General features: G+C 53.6%; 2 protein-coding genes across 3 annotated transcripts; one reads left to right on the forward strand and one right to left on the reverse strand.

Annotated features, from left to right (window-relative positions):
• Positions 1-6,195, forward strand: PREB (prolactin regulatory element binding). Its single transcript, XM_077330261.1, has 9 exons — positions 1-321; positions 1,524-1,731; positions 2,689-2,909; positions 3,153-3,233; positions 4,299-4,423; positions 4,525-4,698; positions 5,012-5,084; positions 5,379-5,529; positions 5,745-6,195. The coding sequence occupies exons 1-9, from the start codon at positions 187-189 to the stop codon at positions 5,837-5,839; spliced, it is 1,263 nt and encodes a 420-aa protein (XP_077186376.1). The 5' UTR covers positions 1-186; the 3' UTR covers positions 5,840-6,195.
• Positions 6,196-7,837: 1,642 nt separating this feature from the next.
• ABHD1 (abhydrolase domain containing 1) lies at positions 7,838-16,828 on the reverse strand. 2 transcript variants are annotated; one of them, XM_077330284.1, is made up of 10 exons: positions 16,733-16,828; positions 14,061-14,221; positions 13,454-13,639; positions 13,037-13,082; positions 12,687-12,799; positions 9,760-9,933; positions 9,511-9,559; positions 9,236-9,401; positions 8,896-9,130; positions 7,838-8,737 (listed from the first exon to the last, which is right to left on the reverse strand). In XM_077330284.1, the coding sequence occupies exons 1-10, from the start codon at positions 16,748-16,750 to the stop codon at positions 8,710-8,712; spliced, it is 1,176 nt and encodes a 391-aa protein (XP_077186399.1). In that variant the 5' UTR covers positions 16,751-16,828; the 3' UTR covers positions 7,838-8,709. The 2 variants fall into 2 exon arrangements, with proteins under 2 accessions (XP_077186399.1, XP_077186390.1); XM_077330275.1 differs by lacking the exon at positions 16,733-16,828 and adding an exon at positions 15,873-16,032.
• Positions 16,829-19,352: the final 2,524 nt, after the last annotated feature.

Below are 19,352 nucleotides of genomic sequence, written 5' to 3' on the forward strand. Positions count from 1 at the left end.
GCCTAGTAGGAGCCTGAGAGCCGCCGCTACCGGGAACGGGCTGGAGCGGAGGAGGAAGAGGAGGGGAGAGCGGCGCGGGGCGGGCGAGAAAGGGGTCAGAGGTCGTGCCAGAGGGAGGGTTAAGTGGCGGGGAGGCTTCCCTGAGGTTGGCATGAGTTGACCTTTGGCCCCTCTGTCGCCCAGGCCATGGCCCCCCGGCGGCCCCCGGAGCTCTACCGGGCCCCCTTTCCCCTCTACGCCCTGCGCGTGCACCCCGAGGCGGGCCTGGCTGTCCTCGGGGGTGGCGGCGGAGCTGCCAAGACCGGCATCAAGAACGGCCTGGTAAGGGACGGGGCGCCCATCACCCGGCACTCGGGCCGGCACCGCACCCGCCAGCACGCCCATGAGCCCCGGGCCGCCCGATCTGGGCCTGTCACACGGCCATCGGGCAGAAGCAGCATCCCTGCTGCGGCCTGAGACAGGGGCAGCGCTGGCTGGGGGGCCGGGAACGGGCAGCGCTGGAGGCAGCTGGCCTCGGTTCAGGGAACGGGCTAGTTGCACCGGATTCCCCTGGCACTTTTCAGGGGAGGAAAATGGAGTCTGGTGGTAGCTCGGGGATGGAAGATTGACCTAGCCTAAGCTTTCATTTGCTAGCATTCATCAGAGGCAGGGGTTTTAAAAGGATTTGTTTATTATTTAGGTATTCATTCAGCTTCTTTGCCGCCCCTCACTGTGACATCTCAGGGTGGTGCACATAGAACAGAGAGAACAAGAAACTACGTTAAACATTTGCAACCATTTGAAAACAAAGAAATATAACTGTCATAGATAACTGATGAATAGCCTAAAAACAAAATCAAGATTCCAGTGGCACCTTTAAGACCAACATTTTGTTTTGTTGTGCTGCTTCAGACCAACACGGCTACCCACTTGAATCTATCTTGATGAGTAGCCTATAACAAATGAACAGCATGTAACAGATGAATAGGGATGTATTGAGCATTGGGGTTAGTTTCCTGGCTGTTGGGTTGATCATGGGGTCCCTCATTGCTGGATGGACATTTTATGGGTGGACACTTCATGGATCTCTTGAAGTGACCTCTGATACATGTACCATTATGTCGGAATATATATTTCAGTCTCTTGGAGTGCCACCTGTTTTCTTTTGCTGCTGTGGTCTAAGGCTGCTGCCTGTCTGGAACAGGTGTTCCACACAAGTTACCTTGCCTTTTTGTGGTCTGGGATGGGGAAAGAAAAAGGTTGCCTTAGGCAGTTTGGGAGATTCTGACTGCGATGCTCTGGAGCTCTGGTGTTCTCCCCAAAGTCTGGTGAATTCCCTGCTACTGCCCTTCTAGTGTCAAGGATTGTGCCCTAGTGGTGTATGGGGAGGGGGCTGGCAATTGTGTGGTACAAGTCTTCCCTATTATGACTGGATGGACAGGGATGAAATTGGAAAGCCCTGGAAACAAAGGTGTTGATTATGGAAGTTACTATGGTGAATTTTGCAAGCTGTTCCCCTAAACTTCTCCATCTTTCTTTCCCAGCATTTCTTGCAACTGGACTGGAGGGGAGGCGACCTGTGTGCTTCACTGTTGCATGCACACGACACAGAGACCCGGGCCACCATGACCATGGCATTGGCAGGGAACATAATTGCCGCAGGGCAGGATGCCACCTGCCACATCCTAAACTTCCACCTGCAGAAACCAAGCCAGAAAGGGGGTAGTGGCGATTCTGCCCCCAATAGAGCAAGTGAGAGCTTAGCAGTTACCTTTTAAAAAGCAATTTTATTATAAAACTCATCCTACCCAGGGAGCCGTAGGTTGAAGAAAAGGCCTGTATATATAATAAAATGCCCTGATGTGGATGGCCACATATTGGAAGCTAAGCAGGGTTGGTCCTGATCAGTATTTGGGTGGGAGACCATCAAGAAAGTCCAGGGTTGCAACACCGAGGGAGGCAATGGTAAACCAGCTCTGAACATCTCTCACCTTGAAAACCCTACGGCAGCCTTTTTCAAATGTTTGACCATGGAGGAGTCCCTGAAATAATTTTTCAGACTTTGAGGAGCCTTGGAAGTGATGTCAGCTCCCTATGACCCCTACCACACATCCAGAAATGACATCACTACCCACACCCCTAGCCCTCCTTTTGCTCCCTCCCCCTGCTTTTACTACTACTATGCTGGCTCTGCCTTTCCGGCTCTGCCGGAAAGAAAAGCAGGAGCTGAGAAGACACCCCAGGCCTCCCCCATACCATGCCAGCTCCCACAACCCCCTGGGGTTCATGGACCCCTGGTTGGGAACCCCTGCTCTACAGGTTTATCGTAAGTTGGCTATGACTTGATGGCACTGTCCACCGTCATGTACAGAATGCCTGTTAAAATATACAGTATACTGAGATAGATAAGTATTTCCCACAGTGATTAAACATCACCCCAGAGGGGAAGAACCTGCAGTGTTTCTTGAAGATGCTCCAGTTTGTTCAGATTTTACAGAACTGCAGGACCGGAAAGTTGACTTACCAAATGCCTATAAGGCACAGCTGGTAGAGTCCGAAGGGCCCTCTTGGCTTAGTTCAGTGGTCTCTGAACAGGTTGCTATGGGCAAAGGAAGTGGGGGTGAAAAGCCTAGCACGGTGGTCTGGCTCACTAGTTTGTCAGGGAGCAGTTACATGTGCTCAGAGCTCTCAATTTCATTCTGCTTGCAGGTGGCAATGAGAAGGGTCCCCGGAGGCGTAAGGCTCCCCCAGCCAGCGGGGCAAGTAGTACCAGTGACACCCGGAAGGAGACGAAAGAAGTGACCGTGGAAACCCTGCACTGTGTCCAGACGGATACCAGCCCTGATGCCCTGCAGAAGGCTGTGTGCTTTAGTGGTGACCACACCCTCCTGGCCACGGGTGGCGTGGATGGATTCCTACGGGTCTGGGAGGTACAGGCAGCTCTGGTCTAGGGGTGAGAGCTGGGGGAGACACCCTACAACTGGGAATGGGTTCTAAAGCCTTTGGGGAGGGCCGTATATAAATACAATAAATAAAAGGGTGTTGTGATTATGTACAGCAAAGATGGGCTTCTTGTACCTGAAAGTAAAGAGAGGGCTCCCTCCCTGTTCCCCAAATTAGCCCTCCTGGGGGCGAAGCAATGCCAAAGTCCTTTTCACTTTCCCTTTCTGCAGTTTCCCAGCATGAAGAAAACTCTCGAGTTCCAGGCCCACAATGGGGAGATTGAGGACATAGCGCTGAGTCCAGATAATAAGGTGAGAGGGGTGTCTTGGCCAAGTCCGGATTTGTCGGGTGTGTTTCTGCTACAAAAGGCTACATCTTTTGGAGAAGACAAGTTCATTACTAGGTTTCCCACTGCCTTATCCAACAAGGGCACCTTTCTTCCCCCTCCCTGGTCCAGTGAGGAACAGTGATTTATTGACACGAACAATAAAAAATAATTTCTACTGGAGAGTCTCCGGTCCAGGGAGAACCGTGTGGGAACCATGTGCCTTTCTGGTCCCAGCCAAGGCAGACTGGGTTACAGAATCTGACTCTGGGTCATGTGGAGCAACTTGAGTCCTGCAAAACACCAGCATTTTTTTTGGAGGCAGGGAGAGCAAAGAACACTTTTCTAACTCTGGGCCAAGGTGGCTTTATTACACCTGAAGGTTTAGCATTAACACTGAGCTCTTTCTCAGGCCAGGTGTCCAGGGAAGAAGCATTTTAAAAACAGGATCAGAGAATCTGCTTTACCCTTGAGCATATGCTGTACTTGAGGATATGCACCATTCCAAATCTCCTCACCCCAGAGTCCAATAGCTAGGGATTCCCTAGCCCTTGTTTAGTTCCAGATGAAGAAGACGGGAGGGGCAGGCTTAGGATTCCTATGTTCTCTCTGAGATAATTTGACGAGCAGAAAAATATATACAGAGCCCTGACAGCCTAGACAAGCTGGATCTCATCAGAGTTCAGGAGCCAAGAAAGGACAAGACTGGGATGGGATTGGGGGAACAAGAAAGGCAGCAGCAAACCACCTTGGCTCCTCTCTCGTCTTGGGAGACCCCATGAGCTGTAACTTGGTGGTGTCACCATGAATTGGTAGTGACTTGATGGCACATTTTATTAGCTTAGTGAAATATCCATGCCCTGTAGAAGTTTGGGCCTGTCTGTAACTCACAGAATCGTAGAATTGGAAAGGACTTCCAGCACTGCCGTACTGCTAGAAGCCGGAAAGGACTGAGCAGCCGAGACCTGTGCTTGCCTCTGGCTGGGATTGTGTGGGGAGGTGGTGAGTGTCCTTACGCTGCATTCAGCACTGCCCTCTCGTGGCTCTGCAGGTAGTGACGGTGGGCCGGGACTTCCAGTGTTGCGTGTGGCAGAGGGACCAGCTCGTGACTGGGCTGCACTGGAACGAGAACCTTCCGGGCATCCCGGACAAGGCCTACCGCTACCAGGCTTGCAGGTAAGAAGCATGGTTGGGTCAGTGATCTGGGCTTTGCGTGAGCTTTGTTATGCTTCGTGGGGGGGGATCTCTTCCTATGATGCTTCCTCCTCCTCGCACAGGTTTGGGACAGTGGAGGACCAAGCCAAGGCGCTGCGGCTGTACACGGTGCAGATCCCTTACAAGCGGGAGCGACGACCACCCCCTTGCTACATCACCAAGTGGGACGGGCACAGCTTCCTGCCCTTGCTCACCCAGCCTTGTGGCAACGAGGTCATCTCCTGCCTCTCCGTCAGGTAGGCCTACCAGTTCCGTTATGTTTCTGTGCCCCCTCCCTCTGAAAGATTGGAACAGGACAGAAGACCAACTGGGTAACTGGCATGTGCTTGTATTTTATTTCTGAACCATCTCCTGCTAACCTGTAAGCCCCGTCCTGTGTCAGGCACCTTTATTCCTCCCAGATGTAATTATTGATGAAAAAAAGGTACTCTCCATGTACTCAGAGGCACTGTCTGTCTTAGAAGCAGTCCACAAAGCAATTCCAGTCTGCTGTAGCTCCGGTCTGCATGGCTCTGAAACTCACAGCTGTTGTCTGTTTGTGTCTTCCAGTGACACTGGCACGTTCCTGGGTCTGGGCACCGTGACAGGCTCCGTTGCCATCTTTGTTGCCTTCTCTTTGCAGGTAGGTGATCTTCAGATAACCCTCCAGGTGGGACTTCCTGGGAGTAGAGAGGCCTCAGTGCTTTGAGATCCCAAGGCAGCTGTGTTTTGGAGCAAGTGCATGGAGCCTGCTGTGTGGGGCTGGACTAGCCAGCGGGCAAGCAAAGGTCCCTATGGACCAAATATAGGGTTGGTAGACCAATGCATTTTCCTTCCGGGGGCTCAGCAAGGTTAAAAGTCTTGGATCTAGCCCCTGCGTGGGAACACTGGGATCCTGCCGAGCCTCCACTAAAGAACGCCTTGTCTGCATCCACAGAGGTTGTACTATGTGCGGGAGGCGCACGGCATTGTGGTCACTGCTGTGGCCTTCCTGCCTGAGACCCCTGAGCTGCTGAAGGACAACGAGGCGGCCCTGCTGAGCGTGGCCGTGGACAGCCGCTGCCGTCTGCACCGGATCCCCTGCCGGCGTATGTCCGGGGATGGGAGGGTGGAAATGGGGGGCACCAGGGCTGAAGCACACCGCTGCCTGGGTTGGAGATTTCACCCTGCCAGTGAGGTCTTTTGGCAGCAGGTCTTCTAGGGGAGTGAGGCATAGAGGAAAACTCTGTGTTTCAGAGTGGAGCGTTGGGATAATGCACATGTGCACAGTGCTCACAACTCAAATGCTCATGTTTCTTTACAGGGAGTTTCCCAGTGTGGCTGGTGCTGCTCTTGTGTGCTGGACTGCTGGTGGGCACAGTCCTGCTGCTACAGCTGGCCTTCCCTGGCTTCCTCTAGGATCGAGCGCTGGGAAAACTTGAACTCTACTCTGGCCTCCCTGGGGGGCCGTGCTGACCCCATTTCTGGGCTCACAGACTAGAGAAGGATTCAGAGAATGTCGCTCCTTGTGAATGTGGGCTCAGCGGCGCTTGACTGAGCTGCTTGCCCCGAGAAAGGGAGGCAGGGCCTCGCTTGGATCAAGTCCCAGGCATGAACTTTGGTCCTCTTGATCTCGTCCCCTGGGGGAGGACGCCCCCCCCCTCTGTTTTCCTCGACTGTTCAGTTGAAACATTCCAGGCTCTGAGTGGGTCAGTCCCATTCCCTCTGACAAACAAAGTCTCTCAGCTGCAATTAAACAGGATGATGGAGTAAAATCTCTTCTCCCTGCCTTCTTCCCTGGTTGTCTGTCGCCTCTCCTTTGGGAGCTTGTGCAGGGCTGCCTTTGAAGGAAGGGGAACTACCTGAGCAGGACCATTGCTGGTGCTGTGGCATCACAAACAGCCGCGCATCCTCCAGGGCTTGGAAAGGGGGAGCTGAGCCCCTGCTTCCTGCTCTGCCTTTGCTGTTGTGGGGGGAAAGGTTGGGACTGTGCTTCGGTTGTCAGTCACTCACTGTGCACAGATAAGTTCCCAAGCGCCAGGCCCAGCAGATCCACAGGAAAGGAGCAAGTTGCAGGTGCTGTGGCAACTCTACCTGAGAGCTCAGTGGGATAGACCAGGGGTCCCCCGGTTGCTGCCTGTTGGCACCATGACTTCTTCTGGCACCTTTCCGGATGCCTGCGTGATATTTTTAGACAGTAGGTAGCGCCCATTGGGGCTTCTGCCCAGCAAGGCTTCTGACTGACAGCTAGGATTTAAAATGTCCTTTGCATAGCAGCTGCTACTACAGCACTAGGATCCTCCCTGAGTTACTGGAGGTAAGCAGCCCCAGCCATTCTGCGGCTCACTTTGCCTCCTGCGGCAGTCAACTGCATGTCAGCCGTTCTGTGGCTGTGCCCACCCTGCTATCTTGGAATCCCAAAGGGGCCCACAGGCTCAGCTGGGTGTCGTGGTTAAAAGCAGCAGCCTCTAGGGAGCCGGATTTGATTCCCCACTCCTCCACGTGCAGCCAGCCGGGCAACTTTGGACCAGTCAGTTCTGTTAGAGCTGTTCCTACAGAGTTCTGTCAGAGCTCTCTCAGCCCCTCCTGCCTCATAGGGTGTCTGTTGTGGGGAAAGGAAGATGATTGTAAGCTGCTTTGAGATTCTTTCGGGTAGCGAATAGCGGGATACAAAAACCAACTCTTCAAAACAATTGGGGACCCCCTGGGGTAGGCGACACTGTCTAGTAGCCTGGCTCAGTAAAAGGTAGTTTCATGTGTCCCAAGTAAGGGTATGGGTACGTGGTTGCCTGCACCTTCACCTGCTCCTCATCCCATCAGTGCAGCTGTTATGGCAGCCTTTGCCCAGTTGAAGAAGGGACACAAGGAGCTCCCTGAGGTCATTTAGATATGTCTTTGTTGTGCCACTCCGAATTACCTGCACCTAATTACCCGAGCGCTTCTGGGTGCGAGAGAGGTGAGTGAAGAAGGAATGCCTCTGCTTGCCTAGCCTGATTCCTTCACCCGGCAGCAGGCGCAGCTTCCGAACGGGCCCTCCTTTTCCCCTGGAGGCCATCCTCCTCCCAACTTCTGTTTCAAGGGTTGGGGGTCTGTGGCCTCCCATCAGCCCAGGAGGATTGCAGGTGTCCTTGGTCCTGCCCCAAGCTGGCAAGCGTAGAAGGAAATCAAATCACGCAGAGGTGCATGAAGGGTCAGTATCCGTATCTGCTGCCCCACTCTTTTCTCTGCAGGGGGCTCCCCAAGATAAGAGGGGGGTCCCGCATGTCCAGTAGCAATGAATGTCTGAAAGCCAATGCACGTGAGTCATTGCTGGAGAGGGAAATACCACACCGGTGCCATCTCAAAAGTGCATTTAGGAAAGGAAGTGGAACGTGAATGTTTTTTGTTCAGCCGCCATTTGCCGTGTGAAACTCCGAACGGCCAACAGTAACGTGTGATTCATTTGCTGTTGCCCCTCCCTGATCCAGCAGCAGCACAGAGCCGCGAAATATTCCAAGCAGCTGCCTTCCTCCCACGGAAAGACAGCCTACGGAGCCGAGACTTTCTAATGAGATGTTTGGTGTATAAATTTGCACTCGAAGCCTCTGACCTTAAGGCGAAATCCTCTGCAGGAAAACTTCCCTGGCGTCGTCCCTGCTGCAAACGAGGCAAAGTACCAGTGGTGGTTCTCAGTGTAGGAGGCAGAAGGTGCTGCACCTTCTCCATTCACAATTACACACACGGTCACAGCACAGCAGGATTCTGTGCAGGAGCGGAACAGGCTTCAGGCGGCTGTCGTGCTCGGCTGCCTGGAAGGAACTAGCTTGCTGACTCTTGGTTGTGCAGGACTGAGAGATTTTGAGGCTCTCCTTGGCCTTATGGGGAAACACATCTCCCTAACAGCATATTTGCCCTGTACCTACCCTTCGCTTCGGGGCGACTCTCACTGCAAACTTGGCACACAGTCCTCTTGGGCTGAAGCCAGTGGCACTGGTTAATTGAAGGAGATTGGAAGTTTAATTAAGAGGAGCCAGAGCTCTCAGGCAAGGAAGTGGGAGGCGGGAGAAGGTTCATCAGCATCCCTACAAGGTGCAACGATGCCACTGCGGTGGGCATGCCCTCACCTGCCTCCATCAGCGGAAGCGAAAAGCGATGTCATTCCACAGCGCTGAAAAAAACGTAGCTCTGTATTTGGCTCAGCGTCCCACTGTTTGCTCCCCAAACGCTTGAAGTCTCCGGTGCCAGCAGCTGATGCGGCTGAGGGCGCCCTGGGACATCCCGTCAAGGCACAGCCTTTCACGTAGGACGGATCATACTTGGAAACAAGGGCAGATGGGTCTGTAATATGGAAGCACATGTCTTGGCTGTAAGCTGGCCACCTCCCTAAAAGCGGAGGTAAATTCCGGCCCTCTACCCAGGAGGGCGTGTAGGATCAGAGCCACAGGCGGGCAAGCCAGGCCTGCAGCCTCCTGGCCCAGTCCTCAGCAGGGTCTTACTCATCCAGCCGTGGAGGACTCGGGTCCTGTTCAAGTTCTCGGCCGCCCTCGGTGGCTACGGCAGCCTGCAGTTCTTCCTGATGCTCAAAGACGGCGCTCACAAACTGGGCAAAGACACGGTCCATGTAGCTCGTGTGGCGTGGATAGAGGCCCTCCAGGAAGCCGATGTGGCCCCCGTGGGATGTCACCAGCAAGGCCAATGTGGGCACGCACTGAGCTTCGTCCAGAGGAAATGCTGCAACAACAACAACCACAACAGCAGCCCAGTCAAATCCAGACAGCTTCCCGCCGGAAGGAGAGCAGCCTGGGAGGGCAGGGCAGGGGGCAGCCCGGGACTCACCGTGCTGAGGGGAGAAGGGGTCATCGGAGGCGTTAAGGCACAACACCGGCACGTGGAAGCGGTGCACCTTGTGACGCGGGCTGGCCGCTTGGTAGTACTCCTCGCACGAGTTGTAACCAAAGGCAATGGCGGTGTAGCGCTCATCGAACTCCCGAATGCTGCGAGCCTGGTGCAAGGGGGGGGGGGAGGAAGAGAAGGAGTGAGAGGACGAGATTGCACCTGAGCATCAGGCACTGCAAGGGGAGATGGAAGAGGGGATGGGGGGAGGATGGTACCTTCAGCACATGGTCCACATCCAGTTTCTCAGCAATCACTCTTCTGTGCCTGGAATTGGAGGGGAAGTCAGTGTCAGGGTGAGGGGCAGAGCCAGAAGGAAAATAGGGAAGACTTTCTTTGGGATCTTGTGGCAGGAGGGGGAGAAGGATCCCGTTTGCTCTGGGGGAGGGTCGTCTAGGGGCCCTCCCTGCTCGGGAGACCCACAGATCCTCTCCCTCCCTCTGATAAGCTCTGTCCAAAACACGCACCGTTGGATGAGGTTCCGCAAGTTGGCCGTGAGCCGCTGGTTGAAGAGCAGCAGGTTGAGGGGCCTCTCGAGCGAGTGGGTGGTCTCGAAGGAATCCCAGCTCACCGAGCAGGTCATTGCGGCCACCAGCCCAGACTCCCGGCCTTTCCGCCCCAGGTAGTTGAGCACCAGAATCCTGCCAGAGAGAAAGTGGAGCATTGGTGGGAGGGAAGGGGGCGTGTGTCTGACCTACGCCTCCCCTTTGCCAGCCTGGCCGCAGCCCCACCATCCCCTTTGACCTGGTGGGCGTGGAAAGGGCCGTCAGGTTGCAGTGGACTTTTCGCAACCCTTGAGGGATTTCAAGGCAAGAGGTGTTCAGAAGTGGCTGCCTCTGCCTAGCGACCCCAGACTTCCCTGGTGGTCTCCAACCCAAGCACTGACTGGGGCCGACCCTGCTTAGCTTCCAAGACTGGACAGAATCGGGCTAGCCTGGACCATCCAGATCAGGGCGTCAATCTGCTCCTGTCCATTTCCTGATCCTATCCCCCACTCTTGGTGCTGGTTTTCAGTGCAGGCAACAGTAGCCTGGCTCAGGGAGGCCAGAGGCCAGGCCAGGCCAGGGTAAAGGAGCTAACAAGGCAAGCCCACTGCATCTGGCTACCCTAGCCAAGCTGCACCTCCCAAAACAAGTGCAGCCGTAGCATCCTTACCCTGTCGCAGGAGATGCCGAGATGCAGCAGGTCACGTGGAGCTGCTTACTGAGATGCCAGCCCCCCTCTTGCTTTGTTTTGTGCAAGGAGGCTGATTCTGGTGGTGAAAGACAGCCAAGGCCCCGTACAGCCTTCCCCATACAAAGACTCTAATGTCATCCCGTCCTTCGGTTGTCACTGCAATTCCCGCCTCTGCTTATTTAGTGTTTCAAATCCCACAGCTCCTTCAAAGAGGCTGGACTGGCAGGTTTTCCCGTCATCCTCATAACAAGCCAGTGGGGGAAGTCAACCTGAGGCAGAATGACTGGCCCAGGTAGGTTTTATGGCAGAAGGGTCTGAGGTGCAGGCCCCAGCATCTCCAGTGAAAAGGGTCAGGTTGTTGGTGATGTGGCAGACCTCCACCTGACACCCTGGACCACTGCTGCCAGTTTGAATAGACAACCATGACCCTGATGGACCAGTGGCTTGATTCTAGATCAGGTAGCTTCATGTCTCCAAGTGGAGATTTGAACTCGAGTCTCCCCGAGTCCGCTCCTCTAGCCATGACCCCACATGGCCCCAAAATACAAGGGATGGCTGCTCAAATTAACCTGGGAGGGGGGTTCTGACAAGACCTGCAACTTTTCCCTGATTTCCTCACCCCCACAAAGCGCCAAGCAAGGAAATCCCAGCTGGTTCAGCTTGGTGCATTGATACTACTGACAGCAAGCTTCTGCTGAGTCACTCCGGACATCTGTCATGTATGCCGTCAGGCAGCCTGGTGGTGCTGAGTCACCCTCCTAAGCAGGCAATGTGATCCGGGAGCTCAGGCGTGTTCATTCACACCGAAGGCTGAGGGGAGGGGCTAGAGTGTTGACAGGGAAGTGGCCCATTCAGTGGCCAGTTGCACATTTCAAGGATCCGACCTGGAGCGCTCCAGCTAGCCCGATCTCTTAGATCTCAGAAGCTAAGCAGGGTCAGCCCTGGTTGGCATTTGGAGGGGAGACCACCAAGGAAGCCCAGGGGCATGATGCAGAGGCAAGCAATGGGAAACTACCCTGAACATCTTTTGCTTTGAAAACTTCCAGAGGTTGCTGTAGGGGAAAAAAAGAGAGGGGAATAAGACATGGATAAGAGTTTTTGGAGGAGACTCTGAACACAGAGGGGTACTGGGGTGGATGGAAGGAGCTGGCGTCTGTAACTATAACTGGAAAAATCCCTGAAGACCTGAGCCTTCTTCTAATGCTCAGGAAATGCTGTATCTACAGCCCAAAAGCAGGTCAGACACTTTTGTACATTTGACCTGGACAGTCCTGATGATTGTAAAGAGCTATTAAAAGGACCTCCTGGGTGTGCCTGTTCTGTCCTCTGAACTCTGCACTTGAATCATGCTGCAGTTCTGTGGGGTTATCCAGGTGCCACTCCTACATTTCTGTTCATCCTTTGCCTCCATCAAACGAAATAGAGACCCGGAGTGACATTGCAAACCCTCACACTGATTCTACCTGCTGCCTTTCCTTCCACTTTCTCAACCTGCGTAAATAAGGGAAGTAATTACAGGCAGCCCCATAAGAGGGGTGGAAACACAGTGGACTGAGATCACTGGGAAAGGATGCAAAAACAGTGGGCTGACCTTGCTGGGTTTGGCTGGGGGGGGGGGGGAGGATATGACTGTGGCAAAAGCTTCGAGGGTTTTAGAAAAACTATTTGTCTGCATCCTATTTGTCAACATGAAAACCTGCCTGAGGCAACAGACAACCGAAACAAGATTAAGGAAACAAAGGGGAAGTTATCTTGTGAACCGCACCCTGCAACTGGGCCCTGGCAGAGCAGGAAGGAGCAGAGGTGGGGCTGTTCACAGAGCTGCCCTACTAACACTAGCAAGTCATGTGACCCGTGGAAGGTTTCTGGATTTTACAACTCTAAGGGAGCTCCTGATTGGGCCAAATAAAGCTGGAAGGCGAACAGGAGTGAAGTCCAGGGATTTGTTTGCTGTGTTTGTGTGACATTTTTGGTCGAGGGCACAGCGAGGAGCCTCTGTTTGGCATGCAGAAGGCCGCCAGTTCAAATCCCCAGTAAAATGTATCGGGTAGGAGGTGTTGTGAAAGTCCTGCAGGCTGCGAAGGAAGCTGCTGCCCTCAAAGCAAGGCCATGCTGACCTTGTTCGCCAGCAGCTTAAGGCTGTTTGCAAACATTCACCCCTGTTCCCTTGAGCAATCGCATCTTCCCCCACAAACTGGTTGCCCCAGCCGAGACTCACCCGCCCAGCGAAACGCCCACTGCCATCAGTGGTGCCCGAGGGAACTGGCTCCTGATGTGGGCCACCACCAGCTCCAAGTCTTCCGTGTTGTTGGCGCAGAACGCCCGGTAGGTCTGAGGAGGAGAAGAAGGTGTGAAAGAGGGAAGTGGCCCTGGGAGATTTTGGCCCGCGGGCAGGGAACAGATGAAAAGTCACCCCCTTCTGGAGAGAGAAGCACCCTGCCCAGTCTGGAAGGGGCACGATAAACACCTCCGCCTGCCATGGCACCGGAAATATCCGCCATACCTGGCAACAGACAAGCCAAGGGCGGGGGGAAAGGGACCGCAGGTACAGGCCGCAGTAGTACGCACCAGGAGCTCCTCTCCTTTGCAACCTCGGTTATTGAACACGACTGCCCTGGCAGGGAAAGAGGAGGACGATGAGCTGACTGACAAGAGCCTCTCCCTCCACTCTGATATTGGCCTGCCCAAGAGGCTCCAGCCAAAGGCTGCCCACCTCCTGGTGGGTCCTGGAGGCCTCCCACAACTACAAGTCGTCTCTAGACGACAGATCTGTTTCCCGGGGAGAAAACGGCTACTCTGGAATGTGGACTCTATGGCACAGCATCCCGCTGTATCCGTCCCCTCCCCAAGTACACAGATCGCGGAGGAAGGATGGGACTATTTGAAATGTACACCTGGCAAGAGGAATCTGCTCCGCACAGAGTCCTTGATCCCTGCTTCACACTTGCGGAGACTGGATCAGGCTGCCAAGGGAAGCTTTCTCACCTGTAGCCTTGTTGCAGGGTGGTGCGCACCATGTGCAGAATGTAGGTCTCTTCACTGTTGCCTGTCAGGCCCGGCAGGAACAACACAATGGGGCAGCTCTCTGGGTCAGGGCGGCCTGTATTCCTGACTCCATCGGCAGCCCAATCCAGCACCAGCTGCCCTCCATCTCTAGTCCGCAGCACCTCGCTGAATGGGAAATGAACGAGGGAATAGGGTAGAAACACAGAGCTGGAAAGGATCCCAAGAGGCGTCTAGTCCAACCCTCTATACCAGGGGTAGTCAACCTGTGGTCCTCCAGATGTCCATGGACTACAATTCCCATGAGCCCCTGCCAGCATTTGCTGGCAGGGGCTCATGGGAATTGTAGTCCATGGACATCTGGAGGACCACAGGTTGACTACCCCTGCTCTATTCAACGCATGAAATTTACCATTACCAGTGACCTACTCAGAGGCGAGATGAACTAAAAAGCAGGATAACGTGGCACAGCATGGATGAACACAATGCAAGGCATCACGCCTTGGTGCTCACCGGCCGAAGCAGGTGCCAACGGCTGTTCATGCAACCTAGGGAAGAATAATTGCCCCCAAGCCATTCCCAGTCCTACCTGCGGTAGAGGACAGGCGGGCTGGACTTGAGGAAGACCCGAACAATGGTCTGGAGCCGGCCATCGAAGCACCACGGGGTGGGGTAGAACGTCTCATCCACAATGGGGCAGTGCTTCTCCAGGAAGGAACGGAGGGGTTGACAAGCCACCAGCAGGGGGCGCTGTGTAGAGAGAAGGGGTCAGTCGGCTTCAGTTCCAGATTACGCACCCAAATCCACAGGCTTGCCAGAAATGGCAGCACCTGGGATGAGTAATAGGCAGGAAACTGTTAACAGGCAACCCCCCCCCAACACAGGCACTGCCTTGCATGTGCTTCTCCTTATGTGACATGTCCCCTCAAAGTAGGCATCTTTGCTTGGATGGACAGTAGCAGAGCCTATGCCAGGGATGGCCAACCTATGGCTCTTCACATGTCCATGGACTACAATTATCATGAGCCCCTGCCAGCATGGCCAATTTGCAGGGGTTCATGGTAATTGTAGTCTGTGGACATCTGGGGGAGCCACAGTTCGGCCAGCCCAGTGAAGAGTCAAGGGGGTAGCTGGTTACAGTGGATGAGCGATAGGGTTGAGAGTGTCCTGCATAGTGCAGGGGTTGGACTAGATGACCCAGGAGGTCCCTTCCAGCTCTATTATTCTTTGAATCAGGTGCCCTCGGATGCAGGCACTTCCTGACCCCACCCACAGTCAGACCTGCCTCCAGTGCTAAAGCGTTTATGCTAAAACACCCTGGATTTGTTTGTTTCATTGGAAGGGTGTAGTCACAGGGAGGCATCAGAGCAAAGGGACCTGCATGGCTTAGAGGGGAGTGGAAAACAACACCTGTACGGAAAGGCATTAGCACAGAAGAGAACACAAGAGAAACACAGCCAATGGTGGAAATGGAAACCAGCAGCCTATCCGATTGCCAGCGAGAGCTCCAAGACCTGTATGTGGTAGCAGGGATTAGCCTTCAACATGTGATTTAAGAATAAAGGAAATACTATATCCCAGTATGTACAAAGCATCTTTTTCCTTTACAAGAAAAAACACATCTGGCAAAGAAAGCTGTTGACTCTTGGAAGCTTCTGCCCTAAATCTCTGCCTGAAGCCATATGCTTGTGTTTTGTATACAGCTTTGACTCCTCTTAAAGCTGTCATTGGACTCAGCCTTTACCCTGGAACACTTGTTGGTCTCCAAAGTGCTAGTGAAGTCAAGTCTAACTTTTACCGCAGACCAACACAGCCACCCCGTGAAAACATCTGGGAAAATCTAAGGCAGAATTTCAAACTTTATGGAAAGCCCTGCCGCTGCAAATAATTACCCACAGACGGGCACAGGAGGAGGAGGGAGCTGGCGCAAGCAGCCGGAGGGAGCTGGCGCAAGCACCCCGGCCAGGGGTGGCCTCAGGATCCCGATCAAGGAAGCGAGTCGAAAGAGGAAGGTGCCGGGCAGGGCTCGGTCTCTAAACGGGAAGGCCCCGCAATTTCTCCCCTGCCTAAACCCGCTCCGTCGGCCTTGGAAAACTCTCTGAACGGGAGGCATGCACGGTTGCCGTTCGTCAGGGGCAAGAGGAAGACACTCTGCACATGCTCAGCAGACCAAGGGATGAATGAAGGCACAGGAAGCAAAAGCGACAGAGAGGGACAGCAGCTGAGCCACACGTCTCGTTTTCCCCGGGAGCTTGCGGGCAGCAGCCGGAGGGGCTCCGGGGCAGAAGAGCCCTCTCCCTCCCAGCCCTCCGCTTCCCCCCGAAGGCGCCCTTGCCGGCTTCCTCCCTCCCTCCCGCCTGCCCGCCCGCCCGGTCCCGGTCCCCGGAGAGGCAGCGCTGACCTTGGGGACGCGAGCCCAGTAGTAGGCGAGCAGCCCGGTGCTGAAGCCCACCAGCAGAGACAGCCCCAGCATCTTCCGTCCAGCCGCGCTCGTCCGCCGGGCCAGGCAAGTAGCGCGGCCCGCGGCCGGCACCAATCACTGCCTCGCCCGGGCAGGAGCGAACGCCGCCCACCTCCCACCTCCCACGCCGGACTGACGCGAATCCCCGCCCACCCGCGGCCATCTTTGTAACGGGCACCGGAGGGGCAGGACCAAGGCGGCCGAAGGCGCTGCGGACAGCCGGGTGGCGGCAGGACCGGAGTCGTAGCGCCGTCATTGCCCAAGCAGCTGCTGCAGGAGTCTTGCGGAGGCTGCAGCCCTTACGCAGGGCTCTTTCCTGAGAGGAAGCGCTGCTAGCCCTAAGCCAGCCTTTCTCAACTTTTGTGCAATCCCAGAAATGACAAAATCGTGCAGAATACGGTTGGGAAGCAAAGCTGTGCACGCGTCCACCTCGGCCCCCGCCCCCTCTCCCTCCCCACCCCCTCCAAGTCACTGGCCATTTTGGGAAATGGAAGTAGGTCAATATGACCACATATCCCCCAATAAATGTTTAACTGTTTAAATGTTGAAAAGTTTTTTAAAAACTCCCACCCATTCAGTGTTAAACCCTTCCAGGGTCATCACGAAACCCTGGTTGAGAAAGCCTGCCCTAAGTGCTCAAGCCCATGCTTGAGAGCGGAGGAAGGGAGCCTGAGGGCAAGGCCTCTGTTCATTCCTGTCAACTAATTGCTCAGGACTCCTATTTAGACATATTTATGGAACTCAAAACATTTCCCATGAAATCCAGTTTCTTGCAACCGAATCCAAACCAATCCTAATACCTTGTTATTCATATTCATCTCTGGAATCTGCTGTTTTCATTATGCTGTATGTTAATTTGCTCTCCCACTTTGACTGCAAGTATGAACTGATTGCTTCCATTCCATGATATTGCACCTGAGGAAGGGCGTGGGCACATGAAAGCTCATACCTCAAATAAAGCTTTGTTGGTCTTAAAGGTGCCACTCAACTATTCATTCTTTCTGTTAAATAATGTTGAGAGTTATTTCTGGGTAGACCCACTAAAGATTTCTGCCAAACAGATTCATGGATTACTAAGCAAGATTTGAATCCAGAAATGAGTTAAAGACAAGTAAGATTATTCAGGGTGCTATAAACTTTCAAAGGTCAAAGCTCCCCTTGCCAGATACCAGAAAGTGCATGATTCAAGTAGTTAGCCGTGTTGGTCTGAAGTAGCACAACAAAAAGTGTATGTTCTGGTAATCTTGTTGATCTCCAAGGAGCTACAAAAGTCTGTCTTTCTGGTGGCAGACTGACAGCTACCTAAAACCAGCTCTGGGATGAGAAATTCCTGAAGATTTTGTCGGGTGGGGGGGTGGAGGTTGAGAAAGGCAGGATTTGGGCAGATTGGGACCTCAGCAGGGTACAATGCTTCCCTCAAGCCTCCAAAACAGCCATTTCCATCAGGGGAACCAATCTCTGCCCTCCAGAGGTCAGGATACCGGGATATCTGCAGGTCTCACCTGGAGCGCTTGGCAACCTTAAAATATCCATTCATAGCATCTTCAGAAGCAAGCTTTTAGTCCAGAGAAGCTTACACTGAAATAAAATGTGGTTAGCTTTTTAGGCACTACAGCATCCCACATTATTTTCTCTTTGCTTAAACGGCTGTCCCCCTGGAGCGGTTAACAGATTTACTGCCACCGTCAGACTCTTTTATTGGCTAAAGGCCGCTCCAGCTAAAGGGGGGAAATGCATGCTGGGCGGCTGACCCAGTGGGACTGTTGCCCAGAAAGCTTCTGGCACCATGATTCAAGGCACTTTTTGCTAAGACTTGCTCTCTGTAAGCATTGACTCCTCTGCCTTCCCCAACAGCCCAAAGACCCTTTTCTTTCTTTAAAAACAAACACACATCCCAGTTTCTTGTTTCCAGCCTCTTACACGGAATCTAGATTCCCGTGGACTCTGGCCTCTTTTGTGATTCCTTTGTCTCCATATTTCGACCACGCCTTTGCCCTGGGCTTGAGGCAGCTCAGGAACCTGCCAGCTGTGATCTGGAACCCAGGAGGGGAATCAGCCATGAGAATCCGGAAGACTTTTGCTCTTTATTTCCCTGGCGGGTAAGAATTGAAATGTTCAAAGCTCGAGGGAATGCCGAGGCTCTGGCGAGCAGAAAGTGTCTCTGAGCATGAATAAAATATTTTTCCTCACACTAATAAGCAACCTTTGCTCCCATTTCTGGGGCTGGCCTGCTAATTTGAGTCCCTGAACCAATCAGGGCATTTACATCCACCGCTTCCTTCAAAGAGCAGAGAACCTGTGGAGGTTCCAACACAAATTGTCCCTGGCGAGCCTCCAGTTTCTGCGCATTGCTATTACCAGGTGTAAATGGGTAGCACGCCAACCATGGCGGAGCCCTCCTGAAATTATGCCCTCTCTAGACCACAGAGATGAATCCCCCCCCTAGAAAATTTTGGGCCACTTTGAGACTCTATGGCCTCACATCCCTGCCCCAAACTCTGTCCTTCCTCAGACTTTGCCCCCAAATATCCAGGAATTACCCCATCTGGAGTTAGCAACCCCAAATCTTCCCTAATCCCCTCCCTTTCCACAGCATTTTGAAAAATAAAACCACTACTAGCAACGGTATTCCTTTCCCTTTTAAGAATCAGAGTCCATGTTTTAAGGGGTCAGGTGTTTCAGTCCCGTTTATAGCTAGAAAGTCCTTTTTAACAAGGAAACTGTGCTGAGCCTGAGTTGCTGGACAACTGAGATCTTGCAAGGGATTTTGACAGTTGCCTGTCTTGTAGCATCAATCCAAGAGCCTCAGGGTTGAGGAGTCACCAGCCATCTCATCAACCCTTCCCTCAGGCTCTAAATTTTGTTGTGGAAAAAAAAACAAAGGGCAAAGTTTATTCATTTATTATTATGTCATTCATATCTCATCTTTCCTTCCAATGGGGACCCAAAGCTGCTGATATCATTATTTTGGCCTCAATTTTATCTTCACAGCAGCCCTGTGAGGTAGACCGGACAGAAAGTACATGACTGACTCATGTCATTACCCAGGGAGCATCCTTGGCAAAGTGGACATTCGAACCTAGGACTCTTGCTTTCCTCTCACCACTACCTGTTTTTCAAATCATGACAGACATTTTATTTCAATGTTTAAAAATCCTTTCTGTCTCAGAAGCATCAACACAGACCCCGACCCTCTCCTTTAAGGGCATGTTTGAGATCAAACGCCTATAAACGCCCCTAGCAGTCCCTCGTGCAGTCCTCTGATGCTCGCCGGGCGGCCGCTTGCCTGCCTGTCGGAGGGAGGGAGGGCCGCGTCTCCGGAGGGGCCGGGCTCAAAGGCGGAGGACGGAGCCGAAAGCAGCAGCAGCCGCTGCCCGAGGCGACAGTCGGAAGAGATCCCGGGAAGCCGAAAGCTCACGG

This window comes from Paroedura picta, chromosome 1 (genome assembly GCF_049243985.1).
Source record: "Paroedura picta isolate Pp20150507F chromosome 1, Ppicta_v3.0, whole genome shotgun sequence".
In the NCBI taxonomy this organism is placed as follows: domain Eukaryota; kingdom Metazoa; phylum Chordata; class Lepidosauria; order Squamata; family Gekkonidae; genus Paroedura; species Paroedura picta.